The sequence below is a fragment of the Anoplopoma fimbria genome, chromosome 9, assembly GCF_027596085.1.
Source record: "Anoplopoma fimbria isolate UVic2021 breed Golden Eagle Sablefish chromosome 9, Afim_UVic_2022, whole genome shotgun sequence".
Lineage (NCBI taxonomy): Eukaryota > Metazoa > Chordata > Actinopteri > Perciformes > Anoplopomatidae > Anoplopoma > Anoplopoma fimbria.
Window position 1 is genome coordinate 3,697,678 of NC_072457.1, and position 22,545 is coordinate 3,720,222.

General features: G+C 40.0%; 1 protein-coding gene across 2 annotated transcripts; it reads left to right on the forward strand.

The window, feature by feature from the left end:
* Nucleotides 1-812: 812 nt before the first annotated feature.
* npepps (aminopeptidase puromycin sensitive) lies at nucleotides 813-21,122 on the forward strand. Of its 2 annotated transcripts, none has more exons than XM_054604592.1 (23): nucleotides 813-1,185; nucleotides 4,542-4,626; nucleotides 4,812-4,889; nucleotides 5,011-5,132; nucleotides 6,902-7,009; nucleotides 8,893-9,093; nucleotides 9,360-9,456; nucleotides 9,550-9,583; nucleotides 10,633-10,747; nucleotides 11,026-11,190; nucleotides 12,659-12,763; nucleotides 12,845-12,905; nucleotides 12,994-13,103; nucleotides 13,386-13,449; nucleotides 13,904-14,043; nucleotides 15,517-15,651; nucleotides 17,403-17,622; nucleotides 18,126-18,268; nucleotides 18,893-18,949; nucleotides 19,262-19,369; nucleotides 19,702-19,857; nucleotides 20,084-20,131; nucleotides 20,914-21,122. In XM_054604592.1, the coding sequence occupies exons 1-23, from the start codon at nucleotides 1,063-1,065 to the stop codon at nucleotides 21,058-21,060; spliced, it is 2,622 nt and encodes an 873-aa protein (XP_054460567.1). In that variant the 5' UTR covers nucleotides 813-1,062; the 3' UTR covers nucleotides 21,061-21,122. The 2 variants fall into 2 exon arrangements, with proteins under 2 accessions (XP_054460567.1, XP_054460568.1); XM_054604593.1 differs by having other exon boundaries at nucleotides 862-1,185; nucleotides 4,542-4,632; nucleotides 20,914-21,120.
* Nucleotides 21,123-22,545: the final 1,423 nt, after the last annotated feature.

Sequence of the window (22,545 nt, forward strand, 5' to 3'; positions counted from 1 at the left end):
TCATACTTAAAGTGTATTTTACTTAAGGTGTATTTTACTTAAAGTGTATTTTACTTAAGGTGTATTTTATACAGTGGCATTGATACTTAAAGTGTATTTTACTTAAAGTGTATTTTATACAGTGGTTTTGATACTTAAAGTGTATTTTACTTAAGGTGTATTTTACTTAAAGTGTATTTTATACAGTGGTTTTGATACTTAAAGTGTATTTTATACAGTGGTTTTGATACTTAAAGTGTATTTTACTTAAAGTGTATTTTATACAGTGGTTTTGATACTTAAAGTGTATTTTACTTGGAGTGTATTTTATACAGTGGTATTGATACTTAAAGTGTATTTTATACAGTGGTTTTGATACTTAAAGTGTATTTTACTTAAAGTGTATTTTATACAGTGGTTTTGATACTTAAAGTGTATTTTACTTAAAGTGTATTTTATACAGTGGTATTGATACTTAAAGTGTATTTTATACAATGGTATTGATACTTAAAGTGTATTTTATACAGTGGTTTTGATACTTAAAGTGTATTTTACTTAAAGTGTATTTTACTTAAAGTGTATTTTATACAGTGGTTTTGATACTTAAAGTGTATTTTACTTAAAGTGTATTTTATACAGTGGTATTGATACTTAAAGTGTATTTTACTTAAAGTGTATTTTATACAGTGGTTTTGATACTTAAAGTGTATTTTACTTAAAGTGTATTTTACTTAAAGTGTATTTTATACAGTGGTTTTGATACCTAAAGTGTACTTTATACAGTGGTTTTGATTCTTCCCATGTTCACAGTACGTGCTACGTCATCACGCTGACCCAACGTGATGACGTCGCGCGTCGCTCGCCGCTGCTTAACGTGAGTTGTTTGGGCTGTCTGCGGGGAGAGAAGTGCTGAGAGGCTCCAGTTGATGTCGCTGCTCCTGGGCCGCAGGGTTCCGCTGTCATCCGCACACAGACTCACTACCCGCCGTCCACCGTCACTGTCGAGGCCCCGCGTTGTTAGTAAAGCTCGCAGTGACCCGTAGAGTCTCCCTCAGTCTCCCTCAGTGCAGCGTGAGCAGCAGCATGCCGGAGAGGAGGCCCTTCGTGCGGCTCCCGACGGACGTGTCTCCCGTCAACTACGGCCTGTGTCTGAAGCCCGACCTGATCGACTTCACCTTCGAGGGGAAGCTGGAGGCGGCGGTGGAGGTAAGGAGCCCGCTGGATGGCTTCAAGCATGTCGGGGGGACGTGGTTATGTAACGTCAGCCGAGCTAGCAGCACGGCTAGCTCGTTAGCTTGTTAGCTTGTTAGCTTGTAGCCTAGCGTTCCATGGCGGCTAACGGGAGCTAACGCTAGCACAACAGTCCCGCAGATCGCAGCAGACTTGCACTCTCATGTTAGCTTAGCATTAGCATGCTAACAGGCAGCTTTGCAATGCGCGTCACGTTAGTGTGTGTGTGTGTGTGTGGATCGATTCATCTGGTTAAAAGGTCACTGCGGGGGGAGCTAGCATGCTAACACTCTCTAGTGATGCTAAATCACGGCTAGCATCATGCTGCCCCCACCCCCCCCCCCACCACCCCACTGAACCACTGTACAAGTACTACTCTATAAGTACTACTGTAATACTGTACAAGTACTACTGTAATAACTATAAGTACTACTCTATAAGTACTGCTGTAATATTTAAGTACTACTGTATAAGTACTATTGTAATACTAGGAGAATACTCTGCTAGAAGTACAAGTACTACAATACCTCTATAAAGTACTAGTGGAATACCTCTATAAGTACTACTGTAATAACTCTATAAGTACTACTGTAATAACTCTATAAGTACTACTGTAATAACTCTATAAGTACTACTGTAATACTATACAAGTAAAGTACTACTGTAATACTCTATAAGTACTACTGTAATACTAGGAGAATACTCTGCTAGAAGTAAAAGTACTACTGTAATACCTCTATAAGTACTACTGTAATACTCTATGAGTAAAGTACTACTGTAATATTCTATAAGTAAAGTACTACTTTAATACTAGGAGAATACTCTGCTAGAAGTACAAGTACTACTGTAATACTCTGAGTAAAGTACTACTGTAATACTCTATAAGTAAAGTACTACTTTAATACTAGGAGAATACTCTGCTAGAAGTACAAGTACTACTGTAATACCTCTATAAGTAAAGTACTAGTGGAATACCTCTATAAGTAAAGTACTACTGTAATACTCTATAAGTAAAAGTACTACTGTAATACTCTAAGTAAAAGTACTATTGTAATACCACACTAGGAGAATACTCGACTAGAAGTAAAAGTCCTTCATTCCAAACCTTTCGTAAATAGAAGTATACAAGTATTAGCAGTAAAATGTACAAACGATGTACTGCACGTATGAAAAAGTATTCATTGTTTTACTATTATACAAGATGTTTCTGAATTGATATTACTGCTGCAGTAATGTGTATGCTACATGTTTACTTCTGTAGCTGTTTAAAGTTGTTGCTAAACTCATTTATCATATTCTATAAGCTAACATGCTTGTATCGTCGCTGTCCCGTGAGAACTACATATCTCTTAAAATGTCTGCTTTTCATGAGCTATAAAACCAGCCTTGTGTCAGCTATGTGACGTTGCATTTTCCATCTGAGCCTAGAGGCTTTTTAAAGCGTTTATCTAGCTTAAGAAGTAGAAGGATTTAATCAACAAATAAAGGAACACTTCGTCCCTTATTTTATCACAAGCATTCAAAATCGACACATCTGGAGATACATGTTTGTCGATGCTTTTTTAATGGAACTGAAAGGATATAAACAATTGTAATCTGAAAAGATACTAACCCTAATCTGCATGGTGCAGTATTCTTTTCAGAGCAGCTCTAGTTAAGTTTAAACTATACTCTTTAAACATTCAGTCGGGGGAATTTAAGGAATGCTCACGGCGTTTGCTAATGCCGGTTAGCTTTCAGTTGACTTAAGGTAATGGGTAATTAAATCAGTAAGCTTTGCTGGGGCTTATTGAAAAAAGAGGGCGTAGCTAACAAATAAATCAAACGAACCAGTTTACTTGGAATTGATTTCTGAATTGAATTTGTGCTCGCGTGTGCACGGTCACGTCCTTACACCTGTGCCGTGCTGAACGCTCACGCAACACACATTATCAGAGCGATCAAGATAGGCAGCGTCATTATATCTTATGGTCTAAATGTGCATTGCTATTATCAGTTTAACTTTCTGTATACTGTGCCCTTCACATCTAGGATATAAACTGCTTTCCTATCAAGAACAGATAATATTATGAGTAGTAAATTCAAAATGATAAGATAACACTAAGTCAAATACAAAGCAGACAGCTGGAAAACACAGTAAATTACGTTTTGTGTGAACGGCAGTCCAAAACTCAAAGAAATAAAGTTTACAAATGTTATGAATCAAAGACAAGTAGGCTAGATCCACACATTTGAAGAGCTGACATGTTTTCTTGAAGAACCACTTTTACGGTTACTTATCCGAACGGTTGATGATTATCTTTCTGTCGATCAATCTATTGTTTCAGCACTAGGCCGATGAAAGGTGGCACTGGAATGTTTTTGAGAAGTTTGTCTTATTTTGTTTGGTGCTTTTATTGGCACCAGGACAGAAATGACACAAAGCACAAGGAAAGAATATGTTAAATCATATGCCGATTACTCTTTAGCATATCCTCTCTATTAAAGTAGATCATTTATTCAAACATATGTAGACCAACCATGCTGATAATGCATCTAATCAAGTTTTGAATATATTCAAATGTTGCGTCATTTAGATGTTTGCCAGGGACTAAATGCAAATCCTTATTCCGGCGACTCTTAAAGTTGAGTCCTCCTGAAAGTTTATTTTAATCCTGTGCTTGCTCACAGTGTGGTTTAGTAACACCCTGTTTTCCTGACTTTTTGTACGAAGCCTGGGAAAAATACAATGGACCGGAAGAAAAAAACCAAAGCAATGTGGCGCTCTGCCATTTGCCTGGCATGTTTCATAATTACGGCCCCTCTCTTGCCACTGTGTCCGCCTCAAAGTGTATCCAACAGCAGCAGCAGCAGCGTCCAACCGGCAGTGCCACAACCCGTGAATGTCACTATTACGGCTCTTTCTGAAAACTGAGTGTTTCCACTGTGTTTCGCCCTCAATACGTTGTGCAGTCACATCCAGGGTTTTTCCACCTCACAAGTCAGGAGCCCCGTAGTCCGTCTCTCCTGTCTCTGTTTTCATCACTTTCTTTCTTTCTGCATACCTCAACTGGTTCTTTATCTGTGACTAGTTTGCCATTCAGCCTCTGTGTGTTTAGCTCAGAGTAGGTAGATCCATTCCTGTCTCAGCTATCTGAGCTTCCATCTGGATAATACCATCAGAATTTAAAACAAAAACTCTCTTGCTTCTTTACATACTCAGGTGATAGTTTTTATTGGAGCTCTACACTTTATTTAAACGTAATCTTTCCTGAACATGTCAGGATTTCAAATGATGTCAGTGCACAGATTATGGATGATAAATTATGCTGTTTTTATGTCGATATTTACAGGTTACACAAGCCACAAATCAGATTGTGATGAACTGTGCTGACATCGACATCATCACTGCGTCCTTCGTACCGCCGGGAGGAGAAGGTGAGGGTCAGAATCTTTTCTGCTTTTTACACTCTTTGTTACAAACTGCATAAACTAAAATGTAGTTTGTATGAATCTTGATGTTTTTTTTTTATTACACCTGATATTTAAATTCCTGAAATAGGAAGAGGGAGTATTGCATGCTCATGGTCTCATGTCTTCTTCTTCCTCTCTTTTTGTTTTAGAAATTAATGCCACAGGATTCAACTATCAAAATGAGGATGAGAAAGTCACCCTGTCATTTCCTAGCGCTTTACAGAAAGGTAAGAAGGGACTCCACTTGTCTCTGCTGTTGGTTGTGTCGGCTTCTGCAACATTATTCTGTCTTTTTATGCTCTTGAAGAATGAAACGTGTTTTAACTAACATTAAAACTCTTTCACAAGGCTCTGGCACGTTGAAGATAGACTTTGTCGGGGAGCTGAACGACAAAATGAAGGGATTCTATAGAAGTAAATATACGTCCCCTGCTGGAGAGGTCCGCTACGCTGCTGTCACACAGTTTGAGGTGAGCTGATGGCTTCAAGGAAACGCAATGTTTTCTTCTGGGGAAAGTTGAGTGTGTTGCTTAACCCACTACTTGCCTGTGTTGCATCACAGTAGGGGCGTGGTGGTCATGTGACTTGTTGGTTTTGCAAGATTTGTACTAAAGATGAGGCAATGTCTCAAATGTCATCCTATTTATACATACTTATGTTTTGAAGATACCTCTGTGTTTACAAGTCGAGTCAAAAACCAGGTCAGTCTGGACTTTGACTTGGGGGGGTTCATTTAAACCTTCAGGATATCCACCTGATGTTTACTGACACAGGTTTGTGTGAGCACACTGGAAGATAAAGAGACAAAGATAAGTCAGAGAGATGGGGGAGAGACATGGGAGAAAGAAGGGAGACACGAGAGAGGGAGACGAGAGAGAGAGAGAGAGAGACAGGAGAGAGAGACAAGTGAAAGAGAGAGACAGAGAGGAAAGAGAGAGATGGGAGGAGAGTGTAAATTATTGGAGTGTCTGCCAACCCTATATGTAAAATAGTAAAAGTTTATCATTAAAATGAGAAATGTCTATTTTTTAAGAAATAAATACTTGTCAAAAAAAGTTATGTCTTCTCATTGAAGCACATATCCTAAAATCAATTGTTAACAGTTTAACAGTCCAGCTCGAGACAGAAGTATGTGTGAAACATAATCGATAGGAGGAAGTGTTCAGACCCAGCCTACTGAAATACTTTCATGATCACACACTCAGTACCTCACCGCAACTTCTGTTTAGCTGCTAGCTCACATTGTGTGTTTAGGCTCCTACCTGTGTTCAATGTTAGATGAACACAGGTAGGAGCTGTAACAACTTCCAGCAACACCAGTTGGTTGACGCCTGTGGTGATGGAGCCTAATGTGGTAAATGTTTCAGGCTCCCCACTGGAAATTTAAAAAAGGGCATCTTTTTGTTCTAAAGCTCGTCAGTAGATTAAATCATTGCCTCCGGGCTTTTTTGATTTAAATGAAATGCTACAACTGAATGTGATCTGCTTTGAAAAACAGCTGACAGGGTTCCTTTACCTGACACACATAAAAAAAGGCTTGACTGTAGTGCTGCTGCTCACACAGCAAAATTACTTCTGAAAGGACAAATAAAAGTGGAAAATACCAGAAGTCTATAGGTTGGTATGAATGTGAAAGCTGTTCCACACAGGAGGAGCACATAATGGGTCTATAGAGTCTATAGATCAGGTCGGTAGCTCTCTCCTCTCTGGCTCTCTCTATATCTTTCTTTTCCTCTCATTGAGAGTTTCCCCGTCGTTTATTGTCATACATATTTAATGAGCAACAATGCTCATTAAATATGTAGAAAAATAGAAATAGAGCAAGTAAAAAGAAAAAGGAGACTCTTAAGACCTAAAATAGTTCAAAGCTACAATATAGGGATAAAATATACCATATTTAAACTGTAAATAATATATATTGGTGTAAGACAGATGTACTGTAATCACACAGTGAATAAACTATATGTATATGTATATTTACATACATTTATATATGAAAATAGCTTCCTTTTACAGTCCTCTGTACCTTTTTATGTCTGAGAGGCCACAGTGTCTCTCAGATAAAATCTAACACAGATATGATGACAGCAAGCTCAGACTGATTTTAAGAGGTATTTTGATGTCGGGTGTGAACTGCAATCCCCCCTCCCCCTCCTGCTGGATCTGCATCCAGTCTAGACTCCCAACACTCTGGGTCTCACTTTTTGTGTCCTTTTTTTTCTCTCCCTCTTTCCTCCAGGCCACGGACGCTCGCAGAGCTTTCCCCTGTTGGGATGAGCCAGCGATCAAAGCCACCTTTGACATCGCTCTGATAGTTCCCAAGGACCGCGTAGCCTTGTCAAATATGGTACGTGTTCATATGGTCACTCCGCTGAGAGACTCCAGACTGCCTGAGTCACTCTCTGCTGCCAAGTTTCTTTTATGTGTGTGTGTGTGTGTGTGTTTGTGTGTGTGTGTGTGTGTGTGTGTGTGTGTGTGTGTGTTTCCCCCCCACTTTCCTTTCGTAGCTTACATAACAGAGGGCAGACAGCCACTGCATATTTTACCTCTTGGCTAATGTTATGTTTAACGACGTGTGAAATTAAACTACTGTACAGACAAAGTCTCCTCTTAAAAAAACCCACGTGTGTTGTGTTTGTGATACTCGGCCATTTTTCACTGAAGGCGTTTGCAGCCAAATTGCATCAGAAAACATCATCTGTTTTAGATTATTCCTAACAACGCCAAACCCTCCAGGCTAACGAGGCTCGTCTGGGCGGTGACGATGGAGCTAAATCTGGGTCTTTCTGATGACTGAATTAATATGAATTTGCCCAATACCAAAGGAATATTACAGACAAATAACCCTAGATATGAATAAATGTATTATTATAGACAAACACTGATTATTACAGACAGATTGCAGACCATCGTGTGGAGGGCTGAAGTGAAGGAAGTTAGATTATTTTGGCCAGCAGGACGGAGCCCTGCTCAGATTGATGCCGCTCCAGCTCTTGACCTTTTTGTGTCCACGTACTTGCTGAAATTTATTTTCACAGCAAGTCTCCTGTGACCTTTTTTTTTTAAAGTCCAGTGCAATGAGTTCGTCTGTGCACGTTTACAGATGCTGCTCAGTGGAAACTTGAGGGTTTACACGCTGGTACAGATGGTGATAGATATCTACAAGTACTTGGATAAATGTCAACATCTGGTGATAGTCTGGATTCTTCTTTTGTTGACAAGCCGTAAACAGTAAATGTTTTGTGTGTGCCTGATATCTCTTCTTGCTCTGAGCTATAGAGCTCCATTAAATACAGTGAGCCTCTCTGTTGCCCCGGGTGACATGTTCCTTAACTACCATGAACACACACTGTTATTTATTTTGACTCAATCCACACACACACACACACACACACACACACACACACACACACACACACACACACACACACACACACACACACACACACACACCGTCCTGCTGTCACAAATACTCACTAGAGCACCAAATGTGGATTAATAGTCCCCAAACAAATGCACTATTCCCTCCAGTTTGTTTGCTTTAAAAAAAGCTCCAGAGACCAGCTATTTTTTTTAATATGAAACTATGCATTTGTTTGTAAATATTGACATCCTCCGTAGAAACCAACAGGCTTGGAGCTGAGAGTCACAGACAGGAAGTCAGACATTATTGAGAGAGGGACTTAAACATTGATGGTTTTGATATTTTTGTGGGATTTGGGTGACAATAAGAAAAATAACCTTTTTTAAATGATAATTCCAGATGTCTAACGATTGTGGTGATCGTTGTTGAAGCGCCATTATAGGGCCAAAGTCATTACTTGTAGGGAACAACCATCATAAGCTAATGGGAACAATGTCACTAATGGTGTCTAAGTAGATTCATGCTCTGCAGCAGATAAAGCATTCTGATTTTAATGACCCCTTTGACATTCCTTCAAGTTTGGCGTTCTACCAAATGCCAAAGTTGTGGTGTTTAATAAATATATTTCAGCCATTAACATCTGCCAATGGGGCTTGAGACTTTTTGTCTGTTTGCATTATACAACATCACTCTTTTGCCCAACAGACAGAAAATCTAATGGAATTAAAAGCTTTTTTTTTTATGAGCAATGAGCTGCTTCAAAAAGTCCCATTTCTGCACAATGCACCAATATTAACGGTTAAACTCATTTTCTGCTGTCAGTAATCTGTTTCCGCGCCACTAAACTTAATCTCTCCCTCACCCAGAATGTCATTGATCGAAAGCCATATCCGGAGGATGAAAACCTGGTGGAGGTGAAGTTTGCCACCACGCCCATCATGTCCACATACCTTGTAGCTTTTGTCATCGGTGAATACGACTTTGTGGAGAGCCAGTCATCAGACGGAATAACGGTACGCGTCTACACGCCAGTCGGGAAGGCGGAACAAGGGAAATTTGCACTGGAGGTGAGACATTCTTTAAAATATTACCAAATATCAAACCATTGTTGAGCCACAGCAGTTGCTTTACTGTTATTTAAACTACAAACATGGCTGGAGATGTAGACAAATCTATGAGAAACCAACATATTTACCGGTAAATTCCACCTGAATACTTGAATGTGCTTCATCCTTTGTGTCCCCGTTAGTCTAGCTGTATAGAACACGAAAGACTGTTTTTAAATTATTCATACATTTTAAAAATAACTTTTTTTTCCTTCTTATTTTCGCAGGTTGCAACTAAAACCTTACCTTTCTACAAAGACTACTTCGATGTTCCTTATCCGTTGCCTAAAATCGATCTCATAGCTATCGCTGATTTTGCTGCTGGTGAGTAACTGTCCATCCTTCATTCAGTTTACTTTGAGACATTTCCACTGAAAATGCTGAAAAGTGAAACACATACCATTTCTTTCCACTCAGGTGCCATGGAAAACTGGGGCCTTGTTACCTACAGGTAAGACTAAGCTGCTCTTGAACTACTCATTCAACAGGATCAGATTTACAGTGAAGATACTCGTGCTAGGTTGTCGGGAATAAGGCTAAATAACACATAGAAGTCAGGTTTTGATGTTCGAAAATATGGAATGGCGATAGTTACATGGTACCTTTGACCTCTAACCTTAATATATGTAAATAGAAACGGGGTTATATGATTACCCATAAGTCTCCCCTTTACAGACATACCCGATGATAATGTTTTCAGATGCTTTCAGAAGTTTTCTTCATGCTGTATAAATAGGTTTTTTTCCATTCTAAAATGGGGTATATTAATGTTTCTGCATAGTGGAGTCCTTTAACAGTCTTTGAAATTGCATGAATTTTTAAAAACTGTATGAAATGAGCTGTTGTTGACCTCTCAGATAGTTGCAGCCTCATGAAACTTTACAACCATGAACTAGAGACAATGAGCAAACAGAGTGTGTGGATTTCCTACCTGATGGACAATAAGGGGGTTTCTCAGCCGTTTCCAGAACATGTTTTATTACATTGTAATCTTTTGGTTTGGGACTGTTGATCGGACAAAACGAGCAATTAAAGAATGTTTCTCTGGGCTCTGGGAAAATTGCCTTTTTCATTACTTTCTGATGTTTTTATAGACAGTTATTAATCATAAAAATAATAATTGTAAACTTTAGTTGTGCAGCTCCAGGTCTCCTTGAGAAAACAGCATTTAGTTCTTCCTTTCTTTCAGACAAAGTTCTTGTTGCTGTTGTTTTTTGTTTTTTTTTGGTTGACATCTGCGACGGCTTTTTAATTGCCTTCTGGTCAGCTCGTCGTGCCGCCACCTGTTGGGTGTTCAGGCGTGTGATTAGCAAACAGCAGCAGGCTTCATTCGTCGGCCATCTTCAGCCACCTGCGTGCAGGTTTTCTTAATAAACAGCTCCAGCAGCTGAGTGGACTCAGGATGGGTGATGGATGGAACCCCGCCCGTGTTCAGAGGAGGTGTCGACCTTCAGCCTGTCTCCGTGTCGCTTTGACTCTCTGTTGTTGTTTTTCTTCCAGGGAGACGGCTCTGCTAATCGACCCCAAGAACTCCTGCTCGTCCTCCAGGCAGTGGGTGGCGCTGGTGGTCGGACACGAACTCGCCCACCAGTGGTTCGGAAACCTGGTCACCATGGTAACCGGCCATAATCTTCCAACAGCTATTTGTGAAACTGAGAAAAAATAATTCACATATACAATAACATGTAGCGATCTGCTTTAAACATAATAGAAATCATAACACAAACACAACTCAGGACCGTAATGATTAAAAAACTGGTGCTCTAATTGGAAGACAGTTTTCTAAAACGGAAGAGACAAACGTAAAGCATAATATTTCCGGAAGGGAATTATTTTCAAGGACTCTCGGTACCCAATGTAATCTTATGTGTTTGTGTGTGTGTGTGTTAACAGGAATGGTGGACCCATCTGTGGCTTAATGAGGGATTTGCATCCTGGATCGAGTATCTGTGTGTGGACCACTGCTTCCCAGAGTACGACATCTGGACCCAGTTTGTCTCAGCCGACTACACCCGCGCTCTGGACCTGGACGCACTGGACAGCAGCCATCCCATAGAGGTGAGCTGTGGACCGGACGGATTCACTATATATAGTGTATTTACACTGGACCACTTTGGGAAGAAAGTTTTTACTTGTGGCAACTAGTGATTAAGACTAAGATCACTCCACCAGGATATGCAGCGTCTCGACTTAACAGTTTCTAAAGTAATTATGACGGATAAATGGAAATCCTCCTTATTATGGATAATTGTGTTTTAAGTAATCTGTTTTATTGAGTCTGTGAGAGGCAAAAAGTATGTGTTTAAAATACACCAAAAGTACAACAAAGCTTCATTGGGTCCAGTCAGATGTCTGAGAGGACCATTCTATAGCTGCGTTGTCACCAAAAGGTTCCTGGGACTACGTTTTAAGGAACTAAAAGGTTTCCTCAGCTTATTGTCGTCCGTGTTTCCATAGCAGTCAAATTACCTGTAAACATTTAGCAAATTAGTCCGCCGACATTTAAAAAAAGCTACATGATGTGGGACGAGGTCGTCCGGAGGTCGTAGAGGCTAAACTCACTCTGCAGACTGTAGTTAGGTGTGTCCGCCTGATTCGTCTAATAAACACTTGCACGCTGTAATGATGAAAACGCAGAGGAGGAAAATGAAAGGGAGAGTGTCCGTCTTCACAGTGAGTCATCTGTTGAGTGTTCGAAGGTTATTAATTGGTAAATCTATCTTATCTATTTTATTCCTCTCATTAACAGCCATGTCTCTCGCCTTTTCTTTTTTTAAATGAGTCAGACAGCGACAGCAGTGCTTCAGTTTACTTCAAATGTTATTTAATAAAGAACAATGTTTGTCTTTGAAATGGTCCTGAATCAATGCTATAGTACTTCCTTGTTTTGTAAATGGGGAACCAAACCAATAGTTCAACCAGAGCGACCATTCATAGACCAGAAAGAGACTAAGATCCCTCTGAGCAACAGATGATGAAGAAATCATCAGTCATTGGACAAAGAAACTGAAAGCTTAGCATCAAAATGTGTGCAGATTTAACAACTTCCTGTTCCAGAGTCTGTTGTTTCACAATGATGCAGCCTTTTATGAGCTGGACTTAAAAGTAAAGCTCTTATTCAAAGGTCACGCTAGAAACAGAAGGTTGGTCTAGAGTCAGCACTATTGGAATATCAGCTGAACAAATCACAGTTTAAATAAAACTAAAATATCAATGTTACTTCAATGTAACTGTTGCTTTTTTGGACTGGAAAACAAATTCAACATCACAATTTTTCACCCTGTCATGCAACACTGTTTGAACATCGACTAAATGGAAGTTTGAATCATTTAATTCAACTTTTTGCAACAAAACAATTTCTAATGTGAAAAATGCATTTGGTGTCTGAAAGTGTTTTTTTCTCTCTTAAAAAAGAAAGAATAAAGAAAAACAATCAATATAACTTTTTTGAACAGCAGAGTATGTTAACACCATTACAGTCGGACTCTTTAACATCTGACTCCTGTCTCTCTGTTTCCTGCTCCAGGTGAACGTTGGTCATCCATCAGAGGTAGATGAGATCTTTGACGCCATCTCCTACAGCAAAGGAGCGTCTGTGATCCGCATGCTGCACAACTACACAGGAGACGAGGTTAGTCGTCTAACTCCGGTAGTGTCTTTTCCACTTTACACGTTGTTCATGGAGGTTCACCTCTCACTCTTCCTTTTGTAGGACTTTAGGAAAGGAATGAACGCCTATCTTTTGAAGTTCCAACATAAAAATGCTTCGACAGGTAAGAACACACGAGATGAGACCGAGGTGTAAAAATAGATGTTTTCCCGGTTTGATAATCACTCTGACCCGCCGGCTGTCTTCCACAGAGGACCTATGGGACTGTCTGGAACAGGCCAGTGGAAAACCCATCGCGGCCGTGATGAGCTCGTGGACCAAGCAGATGGGCTTCCCAATCTTAGTGGTGGAGCAGGAGCAGGTGAGCTGGTTTTTTGTTTTTTTTTTTTTTTTTTTTTTTTTTTTAAATCAATGTCAGACATTTTCATCACACACTGAACTGAACTTTCTATCTCTCAGCTTCTTTCCAACTTACTAAACAGTGAAATTCCCAAGATGAAATGACAAAGTGTTTGTCTAGAGGCTGGTTTCTAATTTAGTAGCCTGTTTGCTGATTATCACACACACACACACACACACACACACACACACACACACACACACACACACACACACTCACACTAACCACGATGTTTGTTTATAGCAAGGTGACGACCGCATCCTCAAGTTAACTCAGAAGAAGTTCTGTGCCAGTGGACCACACAATGGTGAGAGTTTATAGACCTAATGTTGTGGTTTTTTTAATTCAACTCATATAGAATATGTTTTATATTCTATTATATGTTGAACTATATATAATTTATATTCTATGTGTGCACTATATTTTGTTATAATATATCTTATATCCCATTCTTTATTATGTTATGTTATATTAATTTATTACATTATGTATTTGATTATATTTCTATTATAATACTATACGTTGTTTAATAACTTAATCATATTATATTTTTAGTCTCTTGTGCAATGTTTCTTTGCTGCATCTTTTCAGTCTTATTATTCACATTTTACTTCCTCTATTTATCTACTTATTTATGCTCTTGTGCTGCTGCACCTAAAGAGAGATAAGATAAGAAGTTTATCTTATCTCTTCTTTTTTATGACTGATGTCGTGCCGTTGTAGCTTCTCATTCCCTCCTTCTCCTTTGTGTTGTTTGACAGGTGAGGATTGCCCCAGCTGGATGGTCCCCGTTAGTATTTGTACCAGCGAGGACCCCAAATGCTCAAAGCTCAAGGTTCTGCTGGACAGACCGGACACGACCATCACCGTGAGCGGCGTCGCACCCGACCAGTGGGTCAAGGTGAGGGTCGAGTCCCCACCGCGCTCTCAAACACCAGCTGCTAATGCTTCACTTTACCTCTCATATTTAGACAAGTGCTTTATCAGTTGTAGGTTTTAAATCAGGAACACACTGATCCAACTGTTTCTGTCCTGACACTGATTCTGATGCCCAAACTATCTGCCAAGCACCGTTCTGATACTTTGCATTTTTTTGATAAATAAAACTCATTTAAAACTTACTTTTATGTACCAACTTCTGATGATTTTTGGGGGAAATAAAAGTATCTGAAAGTGAAAATAATGAGAAGAAGAAACTGTATTTGATGTAAATCAGTCACATCTGGTCGTTATCATGCTAATAGATCAGATTGATGCATCTCTCTAAGTGTAGTTTATTAAAGGGAGCGTCAAAACATTTAGTTTAATTTGTAGAAATGCAGGTTTTATGTTGAAGTGTTTGAATAATTTAAGCTTACAATCTTTCTACGTGGAATATTCATCTGCTTCTACAAACTCTTTGCATTATGCAGTATGAAAACAATGCAGCGTCGTAACGTGGCTCTACAGGTCTTGTGTCTGCGGCCGTGTTTGTGTAAAAGGTCGAGTACAAACAAACGTGTAAAACTTTAAGCTGAGATAGTCACAGTGTTTGTCTCTTTCACCTCATCGGAAAGTTAAACTTTGACCAAAACGGGACCCGGTTTCCTTGAGCTGAATTAATGAGTCATGAGAAGATGCCTCAATCTGATCTCAAAAACAGTTCAGACACAGTTCACAGACTGGAGTTCTCTTTTTTTTTTATTTTTTTTTTTTTTTTTTTTTTTTTTTTTTTTTTTTTTTTTTTTAGTTTGTTAGGAGGAAGAACAGGAGAGGAAGTGGTCATCAGATCCGCCAATGCTTGTTATTGTTGTGGGGGATTCTGGGTGAAATTGTCATCCATGGATCGATACGGGTTCAAACGGTTTAGAAAAAAATTCAAGCTCATTCTTTTCTGTGTTAAATTACACAGAAACATTACATGATATCACTGTCTCACCTAGAGCACGATAGATCTGTATATAGCATAACAGAATTAGTCTGTTATGTTATTTAATATTCTATTCTGCCAATCTGGGAGTGTGAATGAGGAGAGAATGTGAACAGACTTGTTCGATTTCTCATGGGTGTAACTTGAGAATTAGCTCAGCTGTCTGATGATGTTTCTGTCTGAACAAAGGCTTTTACAGTTGATACTGATCCGTAAATTATCGGCTTGTTCAACTAAATTATGAGTCAGTTCAGAGCTACAGGTCTGCTAAAAAAAAAAAAGTTATCTCTTCTAATGTTCAGTTAAAAGTCAGAATTATTTGGGTTTTATTTTGTTGACGAAACCCTCGAGCATTAGCGTTAGGATGATGCTGGTTCACTCCCCTTTAAGCCATGCTGGATAAGAACTGATGAACCTAGGTTTCCCCCTCTCAGTCTGACCCAGATGTGTCCCTGCCGTTCACAGATCAACCCCGGCACCGTGGGCTTCTATCGCATCCAGTACAGCTCGTCCATGCTGCAGAGTCTGCTGCCCGGCATCAGAGACCTCAGCCTGCAGCCGGTGGACCGACTCGGCCTGCAGAACGACCTCTTCTCCCTGGTGAGGAGCACACACACACTCACACACACTCACACACACTCACACACACACACACTCACACACTCACACACACACACACACACACACACACACACACACACTCACACACACACACTCACACACTCACACACTCACACACACACTCACACACTCACTCACTCACACACACTCTCTCTCTCACTCACTCACACACTCACTCACTCACTCACTCACTCACTCACTCACTCTCTCTCTCACACTCTCACTCACTCACCACTCTCACTCACTCACCCACTCTCACACACACACACACACACACACACACACACACACACAATTCAACTCAAATTTGTTGATGTTTTTTTTAGAAAACATTTCCTAACATTTATGGTTTGGCGATATAACTAAAGTCCAAACTCTTAAGGATGTTTTCTGGGGTTTTGTTTTTGAGAACCCAAGAACTTTTAAGTACACTAAACTTATAAAGTTACCAGTTTTTCCTTCCAGATGCTGATTGCGATACAGATCTGATGTGTGTTTAAAAACAAAAACTAAATTAAACCGCTCATAATTCCCTCTCTAATATTGTTGTCCTTCGAACAACTGTGTATATATTCAATTTTCTCGCCAAAAAATAACATTTTTACTAGATTACCTTTTTTTGGAATACTGGGCGTCAAATAAAAAGCTCTTCATGTCAGAAATGTAAATTATAGCAAACTATTTATGCCAACTATTGAAGGCAACGTATAAAGCAGAGTCTTGACTCTTAGTTCATCCTCCTCTTCCTCCCTCCAGCTGCTCTTATGAGTCATGAGTTCTGAGTGTGGTTAAGAGGTTTCAGAGGTTGGGATTTTTTCGATAACATTTCAAGGCGATTTAATCAGATGTGACAAATTGCAGCAACGTTCAGCGCAGAGAATCAGAAGGCTTCTCCTCATAAATCTGTCTGTTGAAATCATTTCTGTCCTCACATAGATGTTATCTGGTGGATGTGGAGTCTGTTCAGGGGAAACTGTTTTTGTGAATGTGTTGATACTCCGTTCAGCCTCATGTTGCTCCTCGTTTAGCTTTATTACTATAGAAAACATTTGGTGACCTCGGCCTCATCACAAAAAATAAAAATACTGGATTCAAGTGGCATGATTTTCGGAGAAGCAAGAATAGTTTCCTCATCTGGTCTATTTTTCTAAATGTGCCGCAAGTGAATCTGGCAAGATTACTCAGTAATATATCATTTTAATTGTTTGTAGTAGATCCGATACTGATGAACAATACTGATATGCATCCGACCCTTCTGACTTTTCCTCCTCTCTCCCGCAATTCTCCCAAAAGTTGATTTTGTTTCTACTTTTTTGCAGCAGGCTTCTGTGTTGTTTTTTTCGGCCCCTTGTCGCCTGATTCAGTGTGATTGCAGCCTAACCCAGTTATGACATCAGTCAATTCACAGGAAGTTTATTCTCCAAAAAAGACACTAAATCTCATTGTTGATTTAATAAATGGAAAGTAGATATTTCCAAGTATCTTTTTGTAAGTTATTAAATAGTCTACAGCCGTTGATCATGTAATTATCAACCAATGATTCCATTTCACTTTCCCTCTGCTGCCCTTTCCCCTCTTAAAACCTGCAGTTTGAGACTTAAAAGGAGAGGAAACTTATAAACTGTCGTCTTCCCCAACGGACCATTCTTTTATTGTGCAGGAATTAATTCATTTCAGAGAATCAGAAAAGAGGAAAAAGCTTCTCCTGAACTTTGTTTTTCCGTCTTCAGTCTCGTGCAGGGATGATCAGCACGGTGGAGGTGCTGAGGCTGATGGAGGCGTTCGTCAACGAGCCCAACTACACGGTGTGGAGCGACCTCAGCTGCAACCTGGGGGTGTTGTCCTCGCTGCTGTCCCACACCGACTTCCACGAGGAGATCCAGGAGTTCATCCGGGACCTCTTCACCCCCATCGGCCTGGAGCTCGGCTGGGACCCCAAACCGGGTGAAGGTGAGGAGGAGCTGAAAACTTTTTTTTTTTTTTTTTTTTTAGATTAATTTCCTCTTCAATAAATGAATTAGATTAATTTCCTCTTCAATAAGAACTGAAAATCATTTGTTGTAATATCTTTATTGCTTTTATTTAAAGAACACCATTTTTATTTACACACCTTCTAAAGTAAGACATTTCAAGCTATTCATGTGAATATTCTTTTTATTAATATATATATTTTTTAATTCCTAAAAAATGTCGTTGCGTAGGAATGAAAAAAAATCAATGTATGTAATTTAATCAACCTTAAAATGTATCCTACAATTATTAATGGACATCTATAGTAAATCATCATAAATGACTGCTGCTGAGTTATGAAACCTTTTACGTTTTTGTTTTTTTCGATACCACTGTAAACTGTATTTTCTTCCCCTGTGATGAAGTACGTCCTCTTGATAGTCACAGTGTTGTGTATCGAGACGGAGACAAATAACCGTAGCGTGCTGGTATTCGTCCTGCAGGCCACCTGGACGCCCTGTTGAGGAGTCTCGTTCTGGGGAAGCTGGGGAAGGCGGGACACAAACCCACGCTGGAGGAGGCCCGACGGAGATTCAGGGACCACGTGGAGGGAAAGCAGGTCCTGCCTGCAGACCTCCGGAGCCCGGTGAGCAAAATAAAACGCCCACCATGCATATTCTCAAACAATATCAATGTATATCGCTGTATCTTAAGAAAGCTACAATTTGATTTAAAAAACACTGATGGATTAAATTAAGTAAAAAAAAATAAAAAAAATAAAAAAATGGGATGTATAAAAACCCAACAACATATTAAATAATTTCCTATATAAGAACATTTAAATAAAGACAATAGTATTCAGGTCATTATCTGACTCTGTAAAACACAAAATATTTCCAAAATCTGGTAAAAACGTTTCTTTTTTTAATCTGAAATTCTTTTTCTGTTTGGTCCTGCTTTTCTTTTTTTTCTTTTTTTACATTCAAAGTTTTGCTAGTTTTGAACATCAAATATAGTGTTTTGTGATAGTGAGTTGGCTGATACTCGTGTCCTAATATGCTGATGTTGTATTTGCATAAAGTGCAATACGAGTCTCTACCACTGCAATGTTTATACTCATTGCTCCTCCACACAGACACTATTTTGTGCACATTGAAACTGGAATGAACCAAACACCATAAACATCTGGCAGCACTAGTTTTTTTTTCATATTGCAACAGTATAACACTGGAGTATCGTTTGACCGTGTATTTGTGTTTTTTGTTGTCAGGTGTATTTAACAGTGCTGAAGCATGGAGACAGTGCCACATTGGACACGATGATGAAGGTAAGACGGAAGTGAACATGTTGGACTGTGACAAAAAGATGTTTAGGGACAATTCCACTTATGCATTTATTGAAACATCATCAACACAGATGTAATGGTACACAGAATACACTTGTTGTGTATTCTTTGTGAACCAGACTGTGACTGTTCAACACAAATACGCAGACCGTTACAACCAAAATGATCATCCTCACAAGATTTATTCCATCAGATTTTTGTGTCCTTTCCAACGCTCCTTTATGTTCTCCAACGATCGCTTTGGTTCCCTCTTATATATATCGGTTCTCTCTCTGTGTCCCTCCAACCTTTCAGCTCCACAAACAAGCCGACATGCAGGAGGAGAAGAATCGTATCGAGCGAGTGCTGGGCGCCATCTCTGCCCCCGACCTCATCCAGAAAGTCCTCAGCTTCGCCCTCTCGGTAACACGTGACCACGATCACTTCATGTTGCACCGTTTTGGTTTTGGAAGAAATGAAAGAAGTGTGACTTGTTGTTGTAAAGTTCTGGTTTTGTTTTTGAGGGGGGGAAAAACTGACCCGGTTTCCATTTCTATTGTTTATTTGGACTTTGAGTCTGTTTGTAACTCGGTGCCGTTCTGCAGCTTAATGATTACACCGACGCTGTGTTACAACAACGCCACAAACTCGTTGCTTTTTCAGTTCAATGTCCAAGTTTAACAGGATTTTTTCCCACCAGCCAGTGAGCTTCTCACCTCAGCTAACCTCCCTCTTCTTCTTCTTCTCCCCGACAGGAAGACGTGCGTCCCCAGGACACGGTGTCAGTGATCGGCGGCGTGGCAGGAAGCAGTAAACAAGGCCGGAAAGCTGCCTGGAAGTTTGTCAAGGACAACTGGGAGGAGCTTTACAACCGCTATCAGGGCGGCTTCCTCATATCACGGCTCATCAAGGTAAAAAAAATAAAATAAAACACTCCTGACTCAGTGTGTTAATGAGTCAGTGTACGATATGTTTCCTTAGCGCCGCCTCCCAACACAAACAACGACATGTTTATTCTGCTCAGTGGAAAAGCAGAAAAACGTTAATCATTTAGGTTCTGCTCTGTTCATTTTGACCTGAGGGTCTGTCTGTTTGTTGAAAACTAAAACTCTTTTTTTCTTGTCCGTGTCTTTGCAGCTCACAGTTGATGGATTTGCTGTCGACAAAATGGCTGCTGAAGTGAAGGTGAGAGTGCTTCACTTGTAATCTGCGTTTTCATTCGTTAATTTTGAAGGTTTAATCCTAGAAATTCATTATTTTTTGCGGGAAAAAAGGTTATTGAATATTTTGATAATTCACAAATATAAATCATTCCGCCTTATTTTATTTTCTGGAACAGATTTGGAAATAGAAACTGATTAAAATCAGCTGAATTATGTTACAAAGAACCATTACTATTTTATTTGTTTTGCAGAATGTCATTAGTACATTTTTGACCACTAGGGGGCAGATGACCTCACAGTAAAACAGTCCTGATATCCCATATGCACATCTAGTTCTACTAAAGCTTTGTCTACACTAGCCATCACCATCCTACCATGAATACTCATGTCTGTAATTAGTATTATACTATAATAAGAATTCACTGGTGGCTGAGTCCGATTGTTTCCGATCACAAAAAATTCACAGTTTCACAAAAATTCAATAACTTCAGAGTGTTGTAAACTCTAAAAGTCCACATGAACTGAAAAACAGAACGCAGCTTTGATCTAACGAATAGTTCTGCTTCAATCCACATTAGTTGGCGTTTAGTGTTTCAAAAAATATATACTCAAAATAGATATACTCATAATGGAAAGATTATTTAATAGAAAATAAGAACTTTTGGTGGGTGATGACGTCATAAAATGTGACAAAACAGACATTCAAAGTTTCAATCGAAGCCTGAGAAGAAACCACGTTCAGACGGCGCTTGTCGTCTGGTGGACTGCAGATCTTAACCGTTCTCTGCGTTTGTGTTCCTGCAGAGTTTCTTCGAGAGTCACCCGGCGCCGGCGGCCGAGCGCACGGTGCAGCAGTGCTGCGAGAACATCAACCTCAACGTCGCCTGGCTGAAGCGCGACGCCGACGACATCTCTCAGTATCTACTGCAGCGCAAAGCACCCCCCGTCTGAGCCGCCGCCCCGCCTCCTCCTCCAGTCCCCTCCCCCTCCCCCTCCCTCCAGCGCGGACCTTCCAGCATCATAGCTGCCTCAGCCTCCCCCTCCCCCTCCCCTCCTCCTCCCCCCCTCGCTGGAGACCAGAGCGTTCTCACAGCAGGCTTCATTACTCTAAAGAAGAAACTGTATGAAACAAGAAGGCAAAGCCAAGAATTTAACAAAGTGTTGGAGACACAAAGAGACTCTTTCTACGTTAACAACGCAAATTCATTGTAGTCGGACCGGGAATGTAGTTCTTACCCCCATTCTGCCCTCCAACAGGCGGCACCTCGACAAGTCACATTATCAAACTCAGCAAAATCACAGAAACGCAACGTCCCTCCATCCGATCGCTAACAACGCTAACCACCCCCCCCTCCGTATGCACACCTTCATCCATCTCTGCTTTGTAGCTGAGAAAACTGTGAATCCTCCCTCCCTCTTCCTCCTCCCCGTTTTCTTTCTCCTTCCGCCACTCATTTTGATTGCATGAAATGTGATATATATATTTTTTTTCTGCATTTTCTGCTTTGTTTACTTAAGTTTGTTTTCTGTGCAAACAAATGATTTCATTCTATTGTTTTTCTTTTTGTTTTTATTCCCCGTCCCCCACATTTTTCTCATTAACTAACTCACACCTCCTCCTCCTCCCTCTATTTCGGGGCTTGTGATTGGCTGAGAGGACAGAAGGCCCTCAGGGCAGAGTGGGGTTAATAACCGTAGTGTGTGTGTTGTAGTTTTCCAACAGCACTGATCCTCCATTCGCTAAAAACACGGTTAGGACGAGGCGAGCAGCGCTAGCATGGTACTACATTGTTAACTGTATAATGCAAGTTTTGTTTTTTTGTTTTGTTTTTTTTTGCAGACGTTTAAAAAAATAAATAATGAAAAAGTTCACGGTTACCTGTCCCTCCCCCTCCCCTCCCCTCCCACCAAAACCCCTCCAGCTCTGCTCAGTCAGAGTTTGTATAGTTTGAATCATCAACAAACATATTTGAACTCCTCCCGTTTCTTTATCTGCCAGCCCTCCAATGAAATGAAGATATCGGCATGTTTTATAAAACATCAGACGCAGTGATTTATTTAACTGTTGAGATAATCTTTTATTCTGAGGAGGGAGCGAGAGAGTTAAAAAAAAAAAAAAAAAAGATCACAACACTACTCTTCGGGGCCTTTTTTGTTCCATTCTGACGTAACATCAGGAAACGCCTCTCGATGAGGGGTGGAGAGTCCGGAGAGGCCCGGTCCGGACTTTGTGGACGTGACGGATCGACTGGACTCCGCTGACAAACCTGGAGGCCTTAAAACGGTTCCACTGGTTTGCGGTAAATATTTAAACACTGAAGTGGTGAAACTAGTTGATTTCCACATAACGTCAAATGTATCTAATGTGACAGAATATGCAGACTTGTTGAACGAGTATATCTATATAGAATTTACAATTTGATGTGGTTTTTTTGA

Excerpts from the sequence above, each read along its gene's own strand:
- npepps (XM_054604593.1), top strand. The coding sequence starts at position 1,063 with ATGCCGGAGAGGAGGCCCTTCGTGCGGCTCCCGACGGACGTGTCTCCC. Across the intron at positions 4,633-4,811 it reads GCCGGGAGGAGAAGGTGAGG|AAATTAATGCCACAGGATTC; the intron begins GTCAGAATCTTT and ends TTTTTGTTTTAG. Across the intron at positions 20,132-20,913 it reads AAATGGCTGCTGAAGTGAAG|AGTTTCTTCGAGAGTCACCC; the intron begins GTGAGAGTGCTT and ends GTGTTCCTGCAG.